The following is a 20,435-nucleotide window of genomic DNA, read 5'->3' on the forward strand; positions in this document are numbered from 1 at the left end:
TTTATAAAAAAATCACGTTTAAAGATGGTGCTTAAAAAAATTTAATTTTTATAAAAAATCCACGTTTAAGGATGGTCCTTGAAAAAATTTAATATTTATAAAAACATCCACGTCTAAGGATGGTCCTTGAAATATATTTCAAAAAAAAATCCACGTCTATATGTGGTTCTTGAAAAATATATTTTTTTTAAAAAAATCACTTTTACAGGTTGAGATAAAAAACTACAACAAAGTCAAACGCCATAATTTTTACATTTCTTTTTTTTTAATTTTATTGAATGAAAGCAAAAAATGTCGGAAATAGCATCAAATTTTAAAATAAGTTTAGATTTTTTCGAATTGGTCATCTTTGGCACGAATTATGGCCTTCAAATGGCCAATGAAACCGTCACACGCTGCCCGAATATTGTTCTGCGGTATTTTGGCCCATTCCCGGGGAAGGTGATCGACACTTTTGTATTTTTTTAGTGTCAACCTTGCTTTCCAAAATACTTCAGACTCAATTGTCCAACGGACTGGTATCCGAAGATTGTGGTGGCAATTTTGTTTGTTTAAAAACTGCTGGACAACGAATGTTTTCTTTTCGGAGAAACCCCAAATTCGGCAGTTTACAACTTTCGGCCAAGCGAATCAACTCTTTAGCTCTTTTGAGTCTATTTCTTTCTGTTGCGCTGTAAGTTCTTGCACTTTTTGGAATTTCAATGGTTGCATTTTTTTCATCTCACCCTGTAATGCAAACACAGATTTCCTCCCTGTGGTGACCTATAGTAAAATTGAGTGGAGAATATTTTTGTCATTGACGTCGTCGTTCTAAAATGATTCTCTGTAGCAGAATTTTGCACAAACTCACACAAAGTATGGCTTTAACCCTAAAATGTCTTTTTAATATATATGGTTTTCTGGGGTTTACGTAAGACTTAGACTTTTGATGTCTTCTAGAACCTATAGCAGAATTTTATGGCAAATAATTTTGTAGAATATTTTTTCTTGCTATTATCCCGTTTAAGGGGATTTTTTAACCATATTTTGAAAAAAGTACCAAAGAGACCCATTTGCTGACACGCCAGAGGGTTAATAGGTTCAACCAAAATAATCCCTGTATTGTTATCAGCAATATTGCCAAAGACACCTTATGCCTAAAATCAAAGGATTCTCAGGAATCTAAAGCCTAAACTTTTCCAAAAAAATGTGAAAAAGGGGGCAGTTTGCCCCACCCACTATTTAGGTAACTTAGCGAAGGTAACTTTCAAAATCGCCGATACATGTGCCACATATGTTTGGCTCTATTTTCATAATAATCTCCCCGTAATTATTAAAAAAAAATTGAAAATTTTTCGCTTAGCTTAATGATAATTTGCCAATAACCTCCAACACGTGCGGCCGATTTTCACAATTGCAATATTTATTTTTGATTTTTGGAAATAAAAATTTTTAATTTTCGAAAAAAAAAAAATATTTTTTTCATCAAAATATTTTCATTTCCACATTCAGGCGACACACCATGTCAAAGGTTTTGGTTTTCTTTTTGCCAAAATAATTCATGACAGTAAAGCGATAATCTCCAGGCCTTAGAAAAGGAGGTATGTTGTTCGACTCCAAACGCATGTTGCGTATGACATATTTGTCCTAAAAGAAAGTCCATAGAAAATTTATAAAATCCATGGGGAAAATCTACTAGCCTTACCGGTACCACAGGACAATTTTCCATGAGATTGCTATATTTCAGAATATTTCGAAACCAATTCCTCAAAATACTATCCTTCATGCCACCCAGTAGTTTGCAAATGTCAATGTCATAGGCAAAGAGGGTTTGGTACTTCCGGGAATTTTCCAATTTCATTTGGATACTTGTACTGGCCCTCATTCCATAGTTCAGCGTCTGAACTGTGGTCATTTCAATGTTGACCAAACCCTGGTCTATCCAGCTGCGTATACCGCTCATGTATTTCTCATTGAAGGTGGCATTGATGGCAGTGAAATTCATGAAACGAGCTGGAATTTAAATAAAAAAGGAAATAGCTAATGGACACTTCCTTGGCCAATCCCCCACCTCTCTCTCTCTCTCTTTTCCCCCCACTCCTTACCTGTTATGGGCTCAAGGGAAACGGCAAAAATTAAACCAGCCACGATGTATTTCATTCTAATTTCCTAATAATTCTAATATCAAATATTTCTAAATATTGACATTTTATGATCGCTTTTGGATAGTGGTCATAATATAACAAGGCCAATAAGTTGTTGTTAAGTTAATTATTATTGTTTATGTTTTCGCTTTGGAGGACCGGAATAATAACCACAAATAAGTAGCCGTAAAAAAAAGACCAGTAGATGTTTTATTCAGTTCAGAGCAATAAACTCAAAATGCCAACAATTAGCGGAAAATTATTTTATTGTTAATGACGGGTTATTAGCAGGGCATATGAAGCTAAATTGATAAATTATGGATAGTTATCGGAAATGATACCCTGCCTCAAGGCATAAATAAATATAAGCTGTTCAGGGTAAAAACGAGGATTATTATAGCCTACATCACAAGGTGGTCAGGGTATTATGTCTTTGTGCATTTGTTTGTAACAGGCAAAAGGAAACGAAATAGACCCATAGTTCCTTTTGATGATCTGCATAGAATCACATTCTGAGTCGATTTATGCATGTCCATCCGTCTGTCCGCCTGTCCATGAATTTTTGTAAACAAAATACAGGTCGCATTTATTATCCGATTGAGATGAAATTTTGCACAAATCTTTTGTTTGGCCCAAGGACGAACCCTATTGAAATTGGAGATAATCGGTAAAAATTTAGATATAGCTCCCATATATAACTTCGTCCGATTTACCTTTTATTGTGCACCAAACGTGTAATATCAGCCCGAATGGTATGGAATTTTGCACATACAACCAAATTAGGCCTGAAAATAAGTATGACAAATTTGATCGAAATCGGTTCAGGTATAGCTATAGCTCCCATATATATCTTCGTCCGATTTGCCTTTTATTGTCCACCAAACGTGTAATATCAGCCCGAATGGTATGGAATTTTGCACATACAACCAAATTAGGCCTAAAATTAAGTATGCCAAATTTGATCGAAATCGGTTCAGATATAGCTATAGCTCCCATATATATACTTTTCATCCGATTTGTTATTTTTGTGCTCCGCAGCCGTAATATGCACTCTGTAACAACAATATTTGGGGAATTATATCAAATACAGCTCAGAAATACCTTTGCTAAATTTTATCGAGATCGGTTCAGATTTGGATATAACTCCCATATATAACTTCGTCCGATTTAGCTTATATTGTGCACCAAACGTCTAATATTTGCCCAAATGGGATGGATTTTGGCACATACGATCGAATTGAGTCTAGAAACTAGTATGTCAAATTTTATCGAAATCGGTTAAGAAATAGCTATAGCTCCCATATATATTCTGTTCATCCGATTTGTTATATTTGTTACCCACGGCCGTAATATGCACTCTGTAACAACAATATTTGGGGAAATATATCAAATACAGCTCAGAAATACATTTGCTAAATTTTATCGAGATCGGTTCAGATTTGGATATAGCTCCCATATATAAGTTCGTTCGATTTACCCTTTATTGTGCACGAAACGTCTAATATTTGTCCAAATGGGATCGAATTTGGAACTTACGACCGAATTGGGTCTAAAAAGTAATATGTCAAATTTGGTAAAGATCGGTTCAGATATAGTTATAGCTCAGATATATATTCTGTTCATCCGATTTGTTATATTTGTTACCCACAGCCAAGCAAGTAAAGCAAGGTTGGCACTAAGAAATACCAAAGTGTCGATCACCTCAAACAAGCGCTTTGCCGGGAATGGGCCAAAATACCGCAGAGCAACATTCGGGCATCGTGTTACGGTTTCATTGGCCGTTTGAAGACCATAATTCGTGCAAAAGGTGTCCAATTCTAACAAATCTAAACTTTTTCTAAAATTTGATGCTATTTCCGATATTTGTTGATTTCATTCACAAAAATTTAAAAAAAAAAATTAAAAATTATGGCGTTTGACTTTGTTGCAGATTTTTTATCTCACCCCATATACGAATTCCTGGCGTTTAGGTAAGATTTAGACCCTTGACGTCTTTTAGGAACTTTAGTAGAATTTTATGAAAAATAATTTTGTAGAATATTTTGACTTGCTACGATCCCGTTTATGGGGAGGTTTTAGACATATTCTAAAAAGGACCAAAAAAGACCCAAATCTTGACCGGCACGAGGGCTAAAATTTTAAACCAAAATTTTCTTTTTTTCTATCTGCCGAAGACACTATATATCTTAAATTCCTGGATTCCGAGGAATCTTACTCCGAAATTTGGAAAGGGGGGAGCTGTGATGAATAGAACTGACCACACCTTCTGGTACCTCCCCCACATAGGGGCCAACATTTTAAATAATCACAAACCACATAAAAGGCGAAAGAAGCATCCAATTCTTTTCAAACTTCACATATCCCAATATTTCGATCAACACAAGATCTGGTGTGAAGATGAGATATATTGTTCGGGTATCTCCCCCCACATGTTGACAACTAAAACATTTTGAATAACCAAAACGCTTAGAAAACGTAAAACTATCTTCTGGAACTCTTCAAATTTCACACACCTCAGTATTTCTATCAACACAAGATCTGGTGTGAAGATGGAATATATTGGCCCACTCTTTCTGGTACCTGCCCCATATAGGGTCAACATTTTTAATTTCAATTCAAAAACCCAAATTTAGGCGCTCCTTGAAAAAAAAATATATATAAATTTTTTTTTTAATTTTGAAATTGGTAGCCTCGAAGGCCACTACAACCCACTGTAGGGTATTTTCGGTGAATGGAAATCTTTGAGAAAGAATTAATTGAAAAATAATTGATTCTTTATACAATATATATTCAGAGCCCAGCAATGCCCTCTTAATAGAATTAATCGATTTTCCATGACATTCACGATGGAGTTCCTCTGCCTACATCTTCTTCTACTGCTGCTGTTGTTAGACTTTCAAAAAGCCCTGACTTTTGGTAGGTCCTTTTTCCCAAAAACCTTTGAAAATTTTATATTAAATCTCATTTTTAAGGACGTTTTATGAACTACACCAAGTCGGAGATAAATTTCAATACCAAGTACATCACGAATATGACCACCTGGATTGACAAGGGAATGTTGAACATAGATTTGAATACGGCAAGAATTTTTGACTACGGCCTGCGTGGCAGTATTATGGTCCACATTAGAATGGAAAATACGGAAAATTATCAGCGTCTGTTCGCGTATGATTTTGATGTTTGCAAGGTATTGAGTGAAATATCACGGGCCAGTATTTTAAGTCTTTGGTATCGTACGGTGTTGAAATATGGTAATATTATGGAAAATTGTCCAATACCTGAGGTAGGGAGGGGAGGGTTTTTTTATTTCCACAAAATTTATTGATTCGATGGGGGGATTCTATTTTTTCTAGGGCCACTACTATGTGAGTAATCTACGTTCGGATGCCAATGGCCTGCCAGTATTCCTGAGACCCGGAGACTATCGCATAACATCGTTGAACTACTATGGCAAACGTAAGACTAAATCATTTGAACTGGTTTTACGCTTCGTTGCCGGCATGAGAATTTATTGAGGGGATTATATTCGAAATATGTCTTTTTTATGTATAAAATAAAAATAAATTAATAAAAAAAATACATTTGAAAAATAAAAAAAATATTTGAAAGAAAAAAAATAATAAAAAGAAAAACTATATAAAAAATCGGCATCAATTAATAAATATTTTTTTTAATATTTTTGGGTCATTGAAAATAAAAAAAAAATTATTATAAAATAAATATATAAAAAATTATTTAATCATAATGTATAAAATATAAAATAATCATAAAAAATAAAATAATCATTATATATAATAATCATAAAAATAAAAAATAATAAAATCACTTAAAAAGGAATTTTTTAATAGCATGAGTTTTTGCAACTTGTATATTTTATATAAAAAATAAATTAAAAAAAATAATAAAAAATGAATGTTTTTTAGATTTTTTTTGGGTATATAAAAATATATCTATCTAAACAAAATTCATTTTTGTTAAGAGCAAACATTAAATAAATTTAATAAAAAAAATAAAAAAAATAACTTTTTTAATTTAATTTATTAATTATAAATATATATTTGTAGAAGTAAAAATGCTGTAAGTTCGGCTGGGCCGAACTTTGAATACCCAACACCATTTGGAACGAATTTGGCAATTCTCAAAAAAATAAAATCCTTTAAAAATTCTGTTAAAATCTTAAAAATACCGAATGTAGCCGTTATATTAGGATCTATACGACGACGTGGACCTGCATCAACAAAATCTTGAAAATACCGAAAATAGGGGGGTACTATTATATGGAGGCTATACCAAAAAGTCCACCTGCTGTTATAGGCTGTAGAATCCATTACGAACTTCTAATACCAAAATTTAAAGCAATTCCGGTGAAAAATGTCGCCAAAATCAGCAAAATACCAAAAATCTCGGGAGGTACCGTTATATGGTGGCTATACGAAAACGTGAACCTGCACTGACAATTTTCTGTCATAGGCTGTAGTAGCCATTGCGAACATCAAATACCAAATTTGAAATAATTCCGGTGAATAATATCGCTAAAATTATTAAAATACCGAATATGGGGAGGTACCGTTATATGGGGGCTATACCAAAGCGGGGACCTGCACAGACAATTTTCTGTCATGGGCTATAATATCCATCACGAACTTCAAATACCAAATTTGAAACAATTCTGGTGAATAATGCCGATAAAATCATAAAAATGCCGAATATCGGGAGGTACCGTTATATGAGGGTTATAAGAAGACCTGGACCTGCACAGACAACTTTCTGTCATAGGCTGTATTAGCCATTACGAACTTCAAATACCAAATTTGAAACAATTCCGGTAAATAATGTCGCTAAAATTATCAAAATACCGAATATGGGGAGGAACCGTTATATAAGGGCTACAAGAAGACGTGAACCTGTACCGACAATTTTCTATCATAGGCTATAATATCCAGAACAAACTTCAAATACGAAATTTGAAACAATTCCGGTGAAAAATGTCGCTAAAATCATCAAAGTACCGAATATCAGGAGATACCATTATATGGGGATCTACATGACCCATTTTCAATACCAAAAGTCCTGCAGACATAATATACCTTAGAGTAAAATTTTATCAACCTACTTAATTTCGTTCGGAAGCTAGAATGATTTCCACAGATAGACGGACATCGCTAAATCGGAATAGAATTTTATGCTGATCAAGGATATAAAGGATGAGATTAAAAAACTGCAACCATCTACAGACTGCTGTAATTTCTAAGCCACTCGTCCGACAGCTGTTAAAACTATTCCAGTGACAGCTCATTATATTGTTTACAAGCGTACAAAAGCATTTTGATCAGAATTTTCCAGAAAAAAACTTATTCGTGATGGAATTCAAGCGGGATTTCTTTATATTTGACTGGAAAACCACAAGTGGCTATCGTTTAGGGCACTCCAGCATTTAAATGTGAATAAGACTTTTGTGCCTCGTACCATCGCTCGTTACCGTGATACTGATACTGGTAGCGTAGCCCGACGTCAAGGAAGTGGACGGAAGAAAACAGCAACATCAGCAGAAATGGTTCAAAACGCGAAGAAGCGACTTGATCGATATCCGCATCGCATTGGACGAAAAATGGCTCTTGAGCTGAACATATCGCAATATTCCATTCGAAAAATATTCAAAGATGACGGGTTAAAGCCATTGAAATTCCAAAAAGTACAAGAACTTACACCGCAACAGAAAGAAAATAGACTCAAAATAGCTAAAAAGTTATTTCGGTCGTCCGAAAGTGGTGAACTGCCGAATTTGGTTTTCTCCGAAGGGAAAACATTGTTGTCCAGCAGTTTGTAAACAAACAAATTGATCGTATTTACTTGCCAAAGAGGTGAGCTGAAAATGTGAACATTCGGTTGGCCACCAGAACTCAAGCGCCGGCCATGGTGATGGTGCGGACCGCCATAACAGCCGATGGTCGCTTTCTACTCGTATAAATCGACCATGGCGTCAGAAGAAATGCCGAGAAAATATTCTGGAGAGTTTATTAAAGCCTTAAGCACGCAAGCATTTTGGCTGCAGACCATGGACATTCCAACAGGACTCAGCAAGCGCCACCCAAGAATGGTTACAAAATTAGGCTCCTCGCTTCATTTCCAACACACAATGGCCACCAAAATCTCCGGATACCAATCCGTTGGACTATTGTGTCTGGTGTATTTCGGAAAGCAAGGTTGGCACTAAAAAATACCAAAGTGTCGATCATCTCAACAAGCGCTTCGCCGGGAATGGGTCAAAATACCGCAGAGCAACATTCGGACAGCGTGTGACGGTTTCATTGGCCGTTTGAAGGCCATAAACCGTGCCTAAGGTGACCAATTCCAACAAATCTAAACTTATTCTAAAATGTGACGCTATTTCCGACATTTTTTGCTTTCATTCAATAAAATTTAAAAAAAAACGAAAAAGTTATGGCGCTTGACTTCGTTGCAGTTTTTTATCTCATCCTGTATATATGATGTTCTAAGAACTTCAATTTTTTAAATTATTTTTTGTTTTGAAAAAAGAATACTGACTGGGGATTTTCTTTAAAAACATTTTTCCAAAGACCAAAATAATGTGCATTTCTATAACAGTATTTTTTGGAATTTTTAAATTTTTTTTATAAATATTCTTTTTTATTATTAGTTTATTTTTTTTTTTTAAAAATTCTCTACTATTTTCAGCCATACTAATTTTCATCCCTTCTTCCTTTTTCCAGGTTACCACAGCTTACGGTCTATGCCAAGATTATTTACCTCCTGATGGTAAGTACCCACACTTCTTTCAATTTTTCATAAAAAAATCAAAAACAATTCCCCCAGACAAATGACTTTTCAAATTTTGTTTCGAGTTCTCCGCCTAAGAGTACCTCTCAAACCAAACACTTTGGTTAATAATATCTCTTTCTTTACTCTTCTAACCCATAAAACAATTGAGGAAATTCCACGAATGCTTATCATCGGCAAAGTGGGTGCATGAATTTAACACACAAAAAAATCGAATCGAATCTATTTTAAAAACAATTAAATTATAACAGAAATATAACTAAATTTTATTTATTTCTATTCAAACAAAAAAAAAATTATAAATATAAATAAAATAAAAATTCCAATGGCAGTCCTACCCTACCCCAACTGACAAGTGGTTTTGCACACGCTCGCTGTTTGTGATTGGTGTTTGTTTTGTTTTATTCCAGCTTTCTTTAGAAATGTATGAAACTTTGTTTCAATTGAATCGGTTTTCCGGCAATCAATTTCACACACACACACTCACACATTCACATAGGTATGCATAGTGCAGATAATGGATGAGGGTGAGGCCCATCATCTTTTTAAATGGCGATTACAAACAACGACAATCTATCTGGGTGCAAAGTTTATTTAAAGTTTTATTTAAGTTTCAAATGTAGATAAAGGGAACAGGAAGGGGCAAAGGGGAGGGGAAATGGTGTTAAGTTTAAAATTGAAGACCCTCAGAAGGTATGCTATGCATATAAATTCTCTTGGAAGTGTTTATGGTATTTATATAGAATTTTTAAATAATTTTCCATGCCAAAACGTAGCCTTTCAAAGAGTCTAATGGCCTGGAATTTTAAAATAATTTTAAAAGGTTGCGGATTTTTATAGAATTTTTGTGTGGTAATTTAAGTGGATTTTTATTTTTTTAAGACACCATAATGTGGATTTCTGATGAATTTTTGAGGGACCCAAAATGGGTATTGTTTATGAATTTTTTTAAGTCCCCTAGACCTAAGTGTTTAGAACATTTTTGGAAGCCCCAAACCGCGAATTTTTTAGAATTCTAGGGGTGTCTTAATGCGAATTTTTGAAGGCTTCATAACGTGGATTTTTAAAGAATTTTTGAATACCTCTAAACTGGGATTTCTGAAGACCCCATTGCGTAGATTTTGAAGTAATTTGTAAAGATCTCATAACGTGGAATTTCTTAAGAATTTTCGAAGGTCTTAAGACGGGGTTTTAGGGCATTTGTGAAGAAACCATAACGTCGAGTTTAAAAGGATTTTTGAAGACCTCATTGCTTGATTTTGAATCATCTTTTAAGGGGCCACAAATTGATTTTTTTACGAATTTTCGAAGGCCTGGAAGGCCAACCTGGATTTTTAAGGATTTTTTTGCATTATTAGAGAAATAATGGATCCACTACTACGGGGTCTCAAAGAATATCTGAAGCCCATATAGCAGGCCCTCAATTTATTTATTTTTATTTATTTATATATTTTGAAATATTTGATTATTTGAAATCAATTTTTTTTTAATTTTTGGAGACCCAATAACGTGAAATTTCTAAGTAATTTTTAAAGACCTTATAACCTGTTTTTTTTTTCGAATGTTTGAAGTCATCTGGAATAGAATTTTTGAGGAAATTCTGAAGTCCCTATATAATTGATTTTGAAAGAATTTTTGAAGATCCTTTAAAAAGGATTTCTTCTGGGATATTTTACACATTTTTAAAACTCCACAACATATTTTTTCCGAATTTATAAAAGACCTTTAAAGTGAAATTATATATGACCTGTGACGTTGATTTTTCAGGGCCTTATAACGTGGGTTTTAAACGAGAATCTGTTAAAGAATTTTTAAAGGCTATTTAAAAGCCCAACAACGTCGATTTTTTAAATTTTTTTCCTAGAAATTTTCAAGATTTTTATGGTCTTCACAACCTAAAATTTTGAAACGATTTGAAATACCTTATGACGTAGATTTTTTTTTTAATTTTTTAAGGCCCTTTGAATCGTATTTTTGACGAAATTCTGAAGGACCCGCATAAAATCTAGAGGGTTGCTAACAAATATTTTTAATTTTTTTTTTTATTATTTGGAATTTTGAAACGATTTCACCAGAGTCTCTAGAGGTGTTATAACATGGGTTTTAAGTAATTTTCCACGATTTGAAGGGGCCACAGAACATGGGTTTTTTTCTTGGAGACCCTAGAACGAAAATTTCTTTAAAATTAGGAAAAAATCTTTTGAGAGGCCCCTGACGTCTTTTTTAAGATTTGTTTATGAAACACCTCGAACTATATTCTTGATCAGCAAAAAATTCTATGTCGATTCTATGTCCATCTGTCCGTCCGTCTGTCGGTCTATTCATCTCTCCGTCTGTGGAAATCACTTTAGCTTCCGAACGAAATGAAAATAGGTTTATAAAATTTTACTCCAATGTATATTATGTCTGCAGGACATTTGGTATTGAAAATGAGGCATTTAGGTCCACGTCTTCGTATAGCCCCCCCATATAACGGTACCTCCCGATATGCGGTATTTTGATGATTTTAGCGACATTATTCGTCGGAATTGTTTTAAGTTTCCTTTTTGAAATTCGTAATGGTTACTGCAGCCTATGACATAAAACTGTTCGTGCAGGTCCACGCCTTCGTATAGCCTCCATATAACGGTACCTCCTGATTTTGGGTATTTTGATGATGATATTACCTACATTATTCACCGGAATTGTTTGAAATTTGTTATTTGAAGTTCGTAATGGATACTACAGCTTATGGCAGAAAATTGTCTGTGCAGGCCCACGTTTTGGTATAGCCTCCATATAACGGTGCCTCCCGATATTCGGTATTTTGATGATATTAGCGACACTATTCACCGGAATTGTTTGAAATTTAGTATTTGGAGTTCGTAATGGTTACCACAGCGTTTTACAAAAAAAAAATCGTAAGCAGGTCCACGTCTTCGTATGGCCCCCATATAACGGTACCTCCTGATATTTGGTATGTTGATGATTTTAGGAACATTTTTCATCGAAATTGTTTCAAATTTGGTACTTAGAGACCTTAATGGATAGTTCAGCCTATGACGGAAAATTGTCTATGCAGGTCCACGTCTTCGTATAGCCCCCATATGACAGTAACTCCCGACATTCGGTATTTTGATGATTTTAGCGGCATTATTCACCGGAATTGGTTCAAATTTGGTATTTAAAATTCGTAATGGATACTGCAGCCTAAGACAGAAAATTGTCTGTGCAGATCCACGTATAGCCCCCAGTGGTAGATTTCAGATTTGTTTTTTTTTTAGAAAATTCAAGTTCCTTCCAAATGGTGAAGGTCCACTTCGTCGTATAGACCCTAATATAACGGCTACTTTAGGTATTTTTAAGATTTTAACAGAATTTTCAACGGATTTTTTTTTTTTTTTTTTTGCAAATTGCCAAATTTATTTCAAGTGGTGGAGGGTATTCAAAGTTCGGCCCGGCCGGACTTATAGCTTTTTTACTTGTTCTTTCTGTGCAGTAAATTATTTTCTTTGAAAATATTAATATTGACATTTTGTGTGGGAGGTAACAGAAGACGTGGCCCATCTCCGAACTCGATCTAAGTTTGACAATAATATTACGATGTATCAAGTTTCTACCAAATCGGTATTTTTCCTTCGAGAATTATCGTGCGCACCAGCCAGACAGAAAGACAGATGGACTGACGGACCGACATCGCTAGATCAACTCCCTAATGATTCTGAAACGGATTTGGTGCAAAGAGACCTAGGAACCGTTATTTCGATGAGGCACGTTTTGGTCGTATTAAATAATATATACCCTCTCTAGCCATATGACTGAGGGTACAAAAACTCTCAAAATCCCAGTATTGGGAACTTGAAAATTCCTTAAAAATCCAAAAATTCCTCCTTAGATAAATAGAAAATCTAAGGAGGAATTTTTTAGAATTTTGGACTTTTAGAAAATTATTATTTCAAAAAGCCTCATTGTTTGTTGAGAAATTCCCCTTCTGCCCCAACGATGTAATAAAACAAAAAATTGGAAACCCATGCAAAAATGAAAAATTCTTGTCTTATCACTTACATTTGGTAATAAATAATTATCAGCCAATCGTCATGGCCAAAGAATGCCAAAAATGCGATTACAACAACAAAAAAATGTCTGGCAAAACGTGGCCAATATTTCCACGAACCAAAGCGAGGCAAGAGATAGCGTAGAGAGACGTTGATCGAAGGTGACAAAATATTTTTGTTGTTGTTTTTTTTTTTAAAGAAACCCAAAAATTTACACTTGGTAACAAAAATTTGGTATGGGGTGGGGTGAGGTGCTGTGAAACCCTTTTTACCCATCATCACCCACAACCAAATATTATCTTCACCAAAGACGACCGGTCGAGCAGACAATCTGCCATGGAAAAAAGGTGCGTCGCACTTCACACTTGGCACACAAACACGTTCGAACGAACAACACCAACAACGAAATCACAGGAAATAATTTATAAATTTGTTGTTGTTGTTGTAATGTTGAAATCGTTGTTGAAAATAAAGAATTATGCTTTGCACCAGCCAAACAAATGGCTTGTCATAGCAAAGCTTATCTTTTTGCCGCTTAACGGTGGGAAGCAACACCTTTGGCTGGCTGGTTGGTTGGATGAATGGTTGGAGTTGGTGCGTATACGCACTGTAACCAGTTGAGATGGGGGAAGCATTACGGCCTGGAGCCAAGCAATAATAATCGCCCAATGAAATCAGCATTGCAAAGCACCGATGATATCTTTGATGTCCGTTTGGCTGGAGCGCCAGCACAAGTAATACATTAAAGGAGAGGATTTGTGGTGGGGTGGAACGGAGAAAGGAAGGGGGAAAGTGGTGACCAATAAATTTCATGTATGTCTGTTCCCTTGCTAAAGTGTGGGACCTCTTGGTCCCTATTGCTGCTGCTGCTCTTCTCTGGGCTGGAATTGTAGCCTGCCTTATGTCTTGTATCTCATATCGAGCATGTTTTCCTCCAGCACCACCATAACACCCCACCCCCACCAACCATTTCACACAGATACGATTGGCACTTAATGTTATATTAATCAATAATAAAATATGATAAGATTAAAAGTATAAAACAATTAACCCATTAGTAAAACGTCTTGTCATTAGAGCAGGCTGGCAGGCAGGCAGGCAGGCAGACAGCCACAAATCGAGGCAGAGTGAAAACAGAGATTGTCTTGGAATCCCCCTGAGGGAAGAACAAAGCTTATGGCCACATGCCCCTCTTTACAAAAAACCAATGGGTGTATGTGGGTACATCTTTGTGTGTGTGTGCGTGTGTGTGAGTGCGTGTGTGTTTTCTTTTATTTAAACATAATTGACAGATGTCATTGAATACATTTCTCATTTTCATTTTTTCTAAGACAATACAAACAATAACAAAAACAACAACACCACCAAACTCCATGATAAACAAACCAACAACAACAAGAAGAAGACGATGAAACAAATTAAGCCAATAATAGAATAGATAAAAAAGAAACCGTCGTTGGCCCATATTTTGATGAGGGAACCAAAAACAAAAAAAAAAAAAAACTGAAATCAAGAGAATTAAAACGCAATAGAATTTGTGATTTTGAAGTGAACTTTGGAATATGGGGTTCATTTGTAGACAAAAACAAAAAAAATGGATTTTTATTGGCATTTTTCCAAGGCCTTTAAACTGGGTCCAGAAGGGATAAAACTAAAGATTTTCCAGATGTTGGAATTTTTGTGTCTAAATTTTCAGAAAAAAGGCCAATGAAGGAGATTTCAAAAAAAAAAAAAAAAATAATAATAACCCCCAACATTTGGAAAAAACTTGAAAAATTTCAAAAAAAAAAAAACAATCGAAAACTACCACTTAAATGAAAACCGTTATATGGGGACAAACTTTTTTTGTATACGAAACTTTTTGTCATAGGCTGTAGTACCCTTTACGAACTTCTAATACCAAATTTGAAACAATTCCGGTAAATAATGTCGCTAAAATCATGAAAATACCGAATATCGGAAGGTACCGTTATATGGGAGCTACACGAAGACGTAGACCTGCATACAAATTTTTTTGTCATAAGCTGCAGTACCTATTACGAACTTCAAATACCAAATTTTAAACAATACCAGTGAATAATGTCGCAAAAATTATGAAAATACCGAATATCGGAAGGTACCGTTATAGGGGGACCATACGAAGATGTGGGCTTGTCTACGAAATTTTCTGCCATATGTTGTAGCACCTATTACGAACTTCTAATACCAAATTTCAAAACAATTCCGTTAAATATTGCCGCTAAAATCATAAAAATACCGAACATCGGAAGGTACCGTTATATGGGAGCTACACGAAGACGTAGACCTGCATACAAATTTTTTTGTCATGGGCTGTAGCACGAATATATAAAATCAAATATAAAATTTTAAGCAATTCCAGTAAAAAATGTCGCTAAAATCATCAAAATATCGAATATCGAGGGGTACCGTTATATGGGGGCTATACGAAGGCGTGTACCTGCATACGAAAATTTTTTCCACAGGTTGTAGTAACCATTAAGATTTTCCAATACGAAATTTGTAACAATTCCGGTGAATATTGTCGCAGAAATCATGAAAATACCGAATATCGGGAGGTACTGTTATATGGGGCCTATGCGAAGATGTGGGCCTGTATACGAAATTTTTTGCCATAGGTTGTTGTTCCCATTACGAACTTCAAATATAAAATTTTCAACAATTCCAGTTAAAAATGTCGCTAAAATCATCAAAATACCGAAAATCGAGGGGTACCGTTATATGGGGGCTATAGGAAGTCGTGGACCTGCATACGAAATTTTTTTCCACAGGTTGTAGTAACCATTAAGATTTCCAAATACGAAATTTGAAACAATTCCGGTGAATATTGTCGCAAAAATCTTGAAAATACCGAATATCGGGAGGTACTGTTATATGGGGGCTATGCGAAGATGTGGGCCTGTATACGAAATTTTTTTCCACAGGTTGTAGTAACCATTAAGATTTTCCAATACGAAATTTGAAACAATTCCAGTGAATAATGTCGCAAAAATCATGAAAATACCGAATATCGGGAGGTACTGTTATATGGGGGCTATACGAACTCGTGGACCTGTACAGACAATTTTCTGTCTTAAGCTGTAGTATCCATTACGCACTTCAAATACGAAATGTGAAATAGTTCTGGTGAATAATGTTGCTGAAATCCTCAAAATAGCGGAATGACAAAGCTAATATACCCTCCATATAATGGTGTAGGGTATAAAAATTTAGATTTTATGAGAGCCTCATAAACTGGATTTTTTCAAGAAATTTTCTACTTGAAGACCCACCTTCGCATTTTTTTTTTTCAATTCCTAAAGCCTTCTCTAGTTGAATTTTATGGTGAATTTTAGGCACCCCTTCCAGAGGTCAGCAATATGGATTTTAAGGACATTTTCTAGGCTTCCTAGAGGTCGTTTAACACGAAGATTCAAAGAGTTTTTTTAATAATTTTTGTAGGCTTTCCGTGGGTTTTATAACACGGGGCTTCAGAGGCTTCACGGCTGAGCCTATAAACTGACTTTTTTTTTAAGAACTGTCGTAGAGGTCCTTAAGTATCCTAGATGCCTAATGCGATGATTTCTAAGAATTTTTCTTGGATTTTTACTGGTCCTCTAATTTGAATTGTTAACGAAAGATTGTGGCTCACCTCTCCAGGAGTCATACAATGTGGATTTTAAGAAGTTTTTTGCCAGGCATCCCTAACATCTCACATGGGGTTTTAGAGGCCCCACAGCTGACCCTATATTCTGCATTTTTTAAGCATTTCCACAGTGTTCCCTAAGAATTTTACATACATTAAATGGGGATTTTTAATAAAATCTTCAGGATTTTTACAGGCCATCTGATTTGAATTTTTACCGAAAAATTCTGGATCATCTTTCCAAGAGTCATAGATTCTTAAGAATTTTCGTAAAGGTCCTTCAGAATCTAAAAAGGGGATTTTTAATACATTTTTTAAGGATTCTTAGAATTTGAGTTTTTAACAAAAGATTGTGGCTCATCTTCCCCGAAGTCATACAATGTGGATTTTAAGGGCTTTTATCCACATCTAGTTTTAGAGAATTTTTCTAAAATATTTCGGATTATTTTTGGATGCGTTGACTTTTACTAATCTTATTGTAGGCCTTATAATCTGGGATTTTTAAAAGATTTTCTTCTAGAACTTCTTTAGGATTTTAAAAGCCGTTTGCGGGGATTTTTAAGAATTTTAAGAGCCCTTAAAACTTGATTTTTTGGTTTAGTAGTTGAGGGTTTAAAAGCCCTTTACCGGAGATTTTTAGAATTTTTAGTGTCATCATATCTGGAATTTTTAATGACAGTTTATAGATCCCTTGATAATATAAGACGGGTTCTTAAGGTCATTTTTATGCATTTCTCTAGAATTCTTAAGGTGATTTTTTCAGAATTTATCCAAGCTTCTTAGAAGCCCCACAACGAGAATTTGTTAAAGTACCCTAATTGGCTTATTAGAAGAAATGTTCTCATTGTTGGGTTTTAAAGACCTCAGAACGTGGGCTCTTTTCAGAATTTGACTAAGTTCCTAGCGGGCCCTATAGTCTGATTTTCTACAGATTCCTCCTGGGGTAACTTAAGGTCCTGTAAAGTGGCACTTTGAAAGAATAGACTAGGCTTTTCATAGAATAGACTAGGCTTCCCACAGATAGCCACTATAGTCTGACCTTGTAAAAAATTTTTCTAGGGGTCCTCGAGGTCATGTAACAAGGAATTTTTAAGGATTTTTTTTTTGGATTATTAGAGCTCATAAAAAGGGTGGATTTTAAGATCTTCCTAAGCTCTCCCTTGTGGAGAATCTTTAATAATTTTTCAACGCTCTCAAAAATACCTACGACGTGAATTTTTAAGAAACTTGCGGAACCCAAATGAAGGTCCCCACATTAAGGATTTTCCAAAAATCCTATGGATCTTATGGTTTTTGAGTTAAGGGTTTTTTGTTCTTCTCTCAACCTAACCTTTCCTAATGACTATAAACTTGTCGCCTTTTCGATCGAAGATCTAATGGTGCGCAGCGGGAAAGGTGTTTTATTCCTCCACGTTATCTTAACTATGTGAAAATTAAATATTGTTGACACATGTTGTTACACACCCGAGATACATTGACACGATGATGATGATGATGGTGATGCGGAACAGAATACATTTAACAACAAATGTGGGCGGTGGTTCCCACCCATTTAAATTGAAAACGACCCCTCCTCCTCCCCCCATTTTGGAAGACAATTTCAAGTTAGAAGTTAGCAAAGTTAATTACAAACAACAAACGTTTAATGTTCACAAACATGACAAGAACAAGAACAACAGAAAAAAAAAATAATGAACAAAAAATTGACAATTCAATTAAAAAATAACAACAAATGCTGATAAGACGAGAAATAAACAAAGAACAGAAAATTGAGATATTTACTATATCTCTCTTTGTTGTTGTTTTTTTTTTTTTTTTTTTTGGTCTAACAAAATATAATAAATTATAGTTTTTTTTTTTTTTTTTTTGTTAAAAACAAATTATATTTTAAAGGCAAAAAAAATCTAATTTCCCGAGAACTGATAATTTGGTGCCACCTCTGGGAGGCCTGATGTCCAAGGCAAGAAGGCAAAGCTAATTGGCTGCTGTCAAAAGAACCTTATTTCGAAGACAACATTGCTTAAGTATCTAACAAACATTCCATAAATTATTAATAATAATAATAAAAAATATTGAAATACAACCACAACAACAAGAAAAATTAATAAACAAAAGCAAATGTCAATGAAAGTGCCAGCAACAACGACAACAACACCAATAGCCACAGAGGCAATACCTCACTACGTTATTGCGTTTAATTTGAAGAATGGAATTTTATCAATTTCAGTTCTTTTGCCTTTATTTGCAATGCCCACCCACCACCACTTACCACCTGAGGCCCCTCAGAGCTCTGCCCGTAATCCCAACTCAAATAGAGTAATTATAGCAAAAAAAGCCTCAAATGTAGACCTCAGCCGCTGGGAACGTGGCCGGAAATGATGATCAATCACTTTTCGTGTTTTTTTTTTTTTTCGAAACAGCGAAAAAAAAAATATTTTTTTGTCTTTCTTCAGGAATGTTGATTGTGTTGCTGATGATGATGATGGGTTTGGACATAATTTTTAATTTTACTTTTTTTTTGTTTGGCAACCTGTTATCTGATATTGATTTCCTCAATGAATGGAAATTTATTCGCCAACATTTTTTTTTTTAATTCACAAAATTCTTTGAATTGAAAATCCCTCGAAAAATTTTAGGAATTGAAAATCCGTGGATGAATTTCATGAATTGTTGAAAGAGGAAATACAGCTTAGAATTGCCAGAAAGGGAGTGGAAAAGTGGAAAAGAAAAAAAAAAGAAAACAAAATTTCGAAAATTGATTAAGACACCAAAATGTGGAGGATTTTAGAAAGTTTTGAGAAATCGGGAGGTCTCCCAAAATGGAATCTAAAAAAAATTAAAAACTAGGAAGAATATTTTAAGTTCGGCCGGGGCGAAATTTTAATACCCTCCGCCATTTGGAACAAATTTGGCAAATTTCAAAAAAAAAAAAAAAAAAAATAATAATAATAATAATAATAATAATAATAATAATAATAATAATAATAATAATAATAATAATAATGATAATAATAATAATAATGATAATAATAATAATAATAATAATAATAATAATAATAATAATAATAATAATAATAATAATAATAATAATAATAATAATAATAATAATAATAATAACAATAATAATAATAATAATAATAATATTAATGACAATAATAATAATAATAATAATAATAATAATAATAATAATAATAATAATAATAATAATAATAATAATAATAATAATAATAATAATAATAATAATAATAATGATAATAATAATAATGATAATAATAATAATAATAATAATAATAATAATAATAATAATAATAATAATAATAATAATAATAATAATAATAATAATAATAATAATAATAATAATAATAATAATAATAATAACAATAATAATAATAATAATAATAATATTAATGACAATAATAATAATAATAATAATAATAATAATAATAATAATAATACTAAAAATGTCGCTAAAATCATCAAAATACCGAATATAAGGAGGGCTATATGGGGCTATACCAAAACGTGGATCGCTCAGACAATTTTCTGTCGTAGGATGTAGTATTCATTACAAACTTCAAATGCCGAATTTGAAACAATTCCGGTGAATAATGTCCCTAAAATCATCAAAATACCGAATATCGGGAGGTAAAGTTATATGGGGGCTTTATGAAGACATGGATCTGCACAGGCAATTTTCTGTCATAGGCTATAGTATCCATTACGAACTTCAAATATGAAATTTGAAACAGTTCCAGAGAATAATGTAGATAAAATCATCAAAATACTGAATATCGGAAGGTACCGTTACAGGGGGGCTATACGAAGACGTGGACCTGT

General features: G+C 33.9%; 1 protein-coding gene across 1 annotated transcript in view; it reads left to right on the top strand.

Annotated features, from left to right (window-relative positions):
• The window catches only part of LOC101891262 (uncharacterized), a 186,952-nt gene that overhangs the window by 43,198 nt on the left and 123,319 nt on the right, over positions 1–20,435 (top strand). Inside the window, exon 2 of the mRNA XM_059126257.1 lies at positions 8,855–8,900. Coding sequence (XP_058982240.1) covers positions 8,855–8,900 — 46 coding nt within the window. The remainder of the gene's footprint in view (positions 1–8,854; positions 8,901–20,435) is intronic.

This window comes from Musca domestica, unplaced genomic scaffold (genome assembly GCF_030504385.1).
Source record: "Musca domestica strain aabys unplaced genomic scaffold, Musca_domestica.polishedcontigs.V.1.1 37, whole genome shotgun sequence".
NCBI classification, from domain to species: Eukaryota; Metazoa; Arthropoda; class Insecta; order Diptera; family Muscidae; genus Musca; species Musca domestica.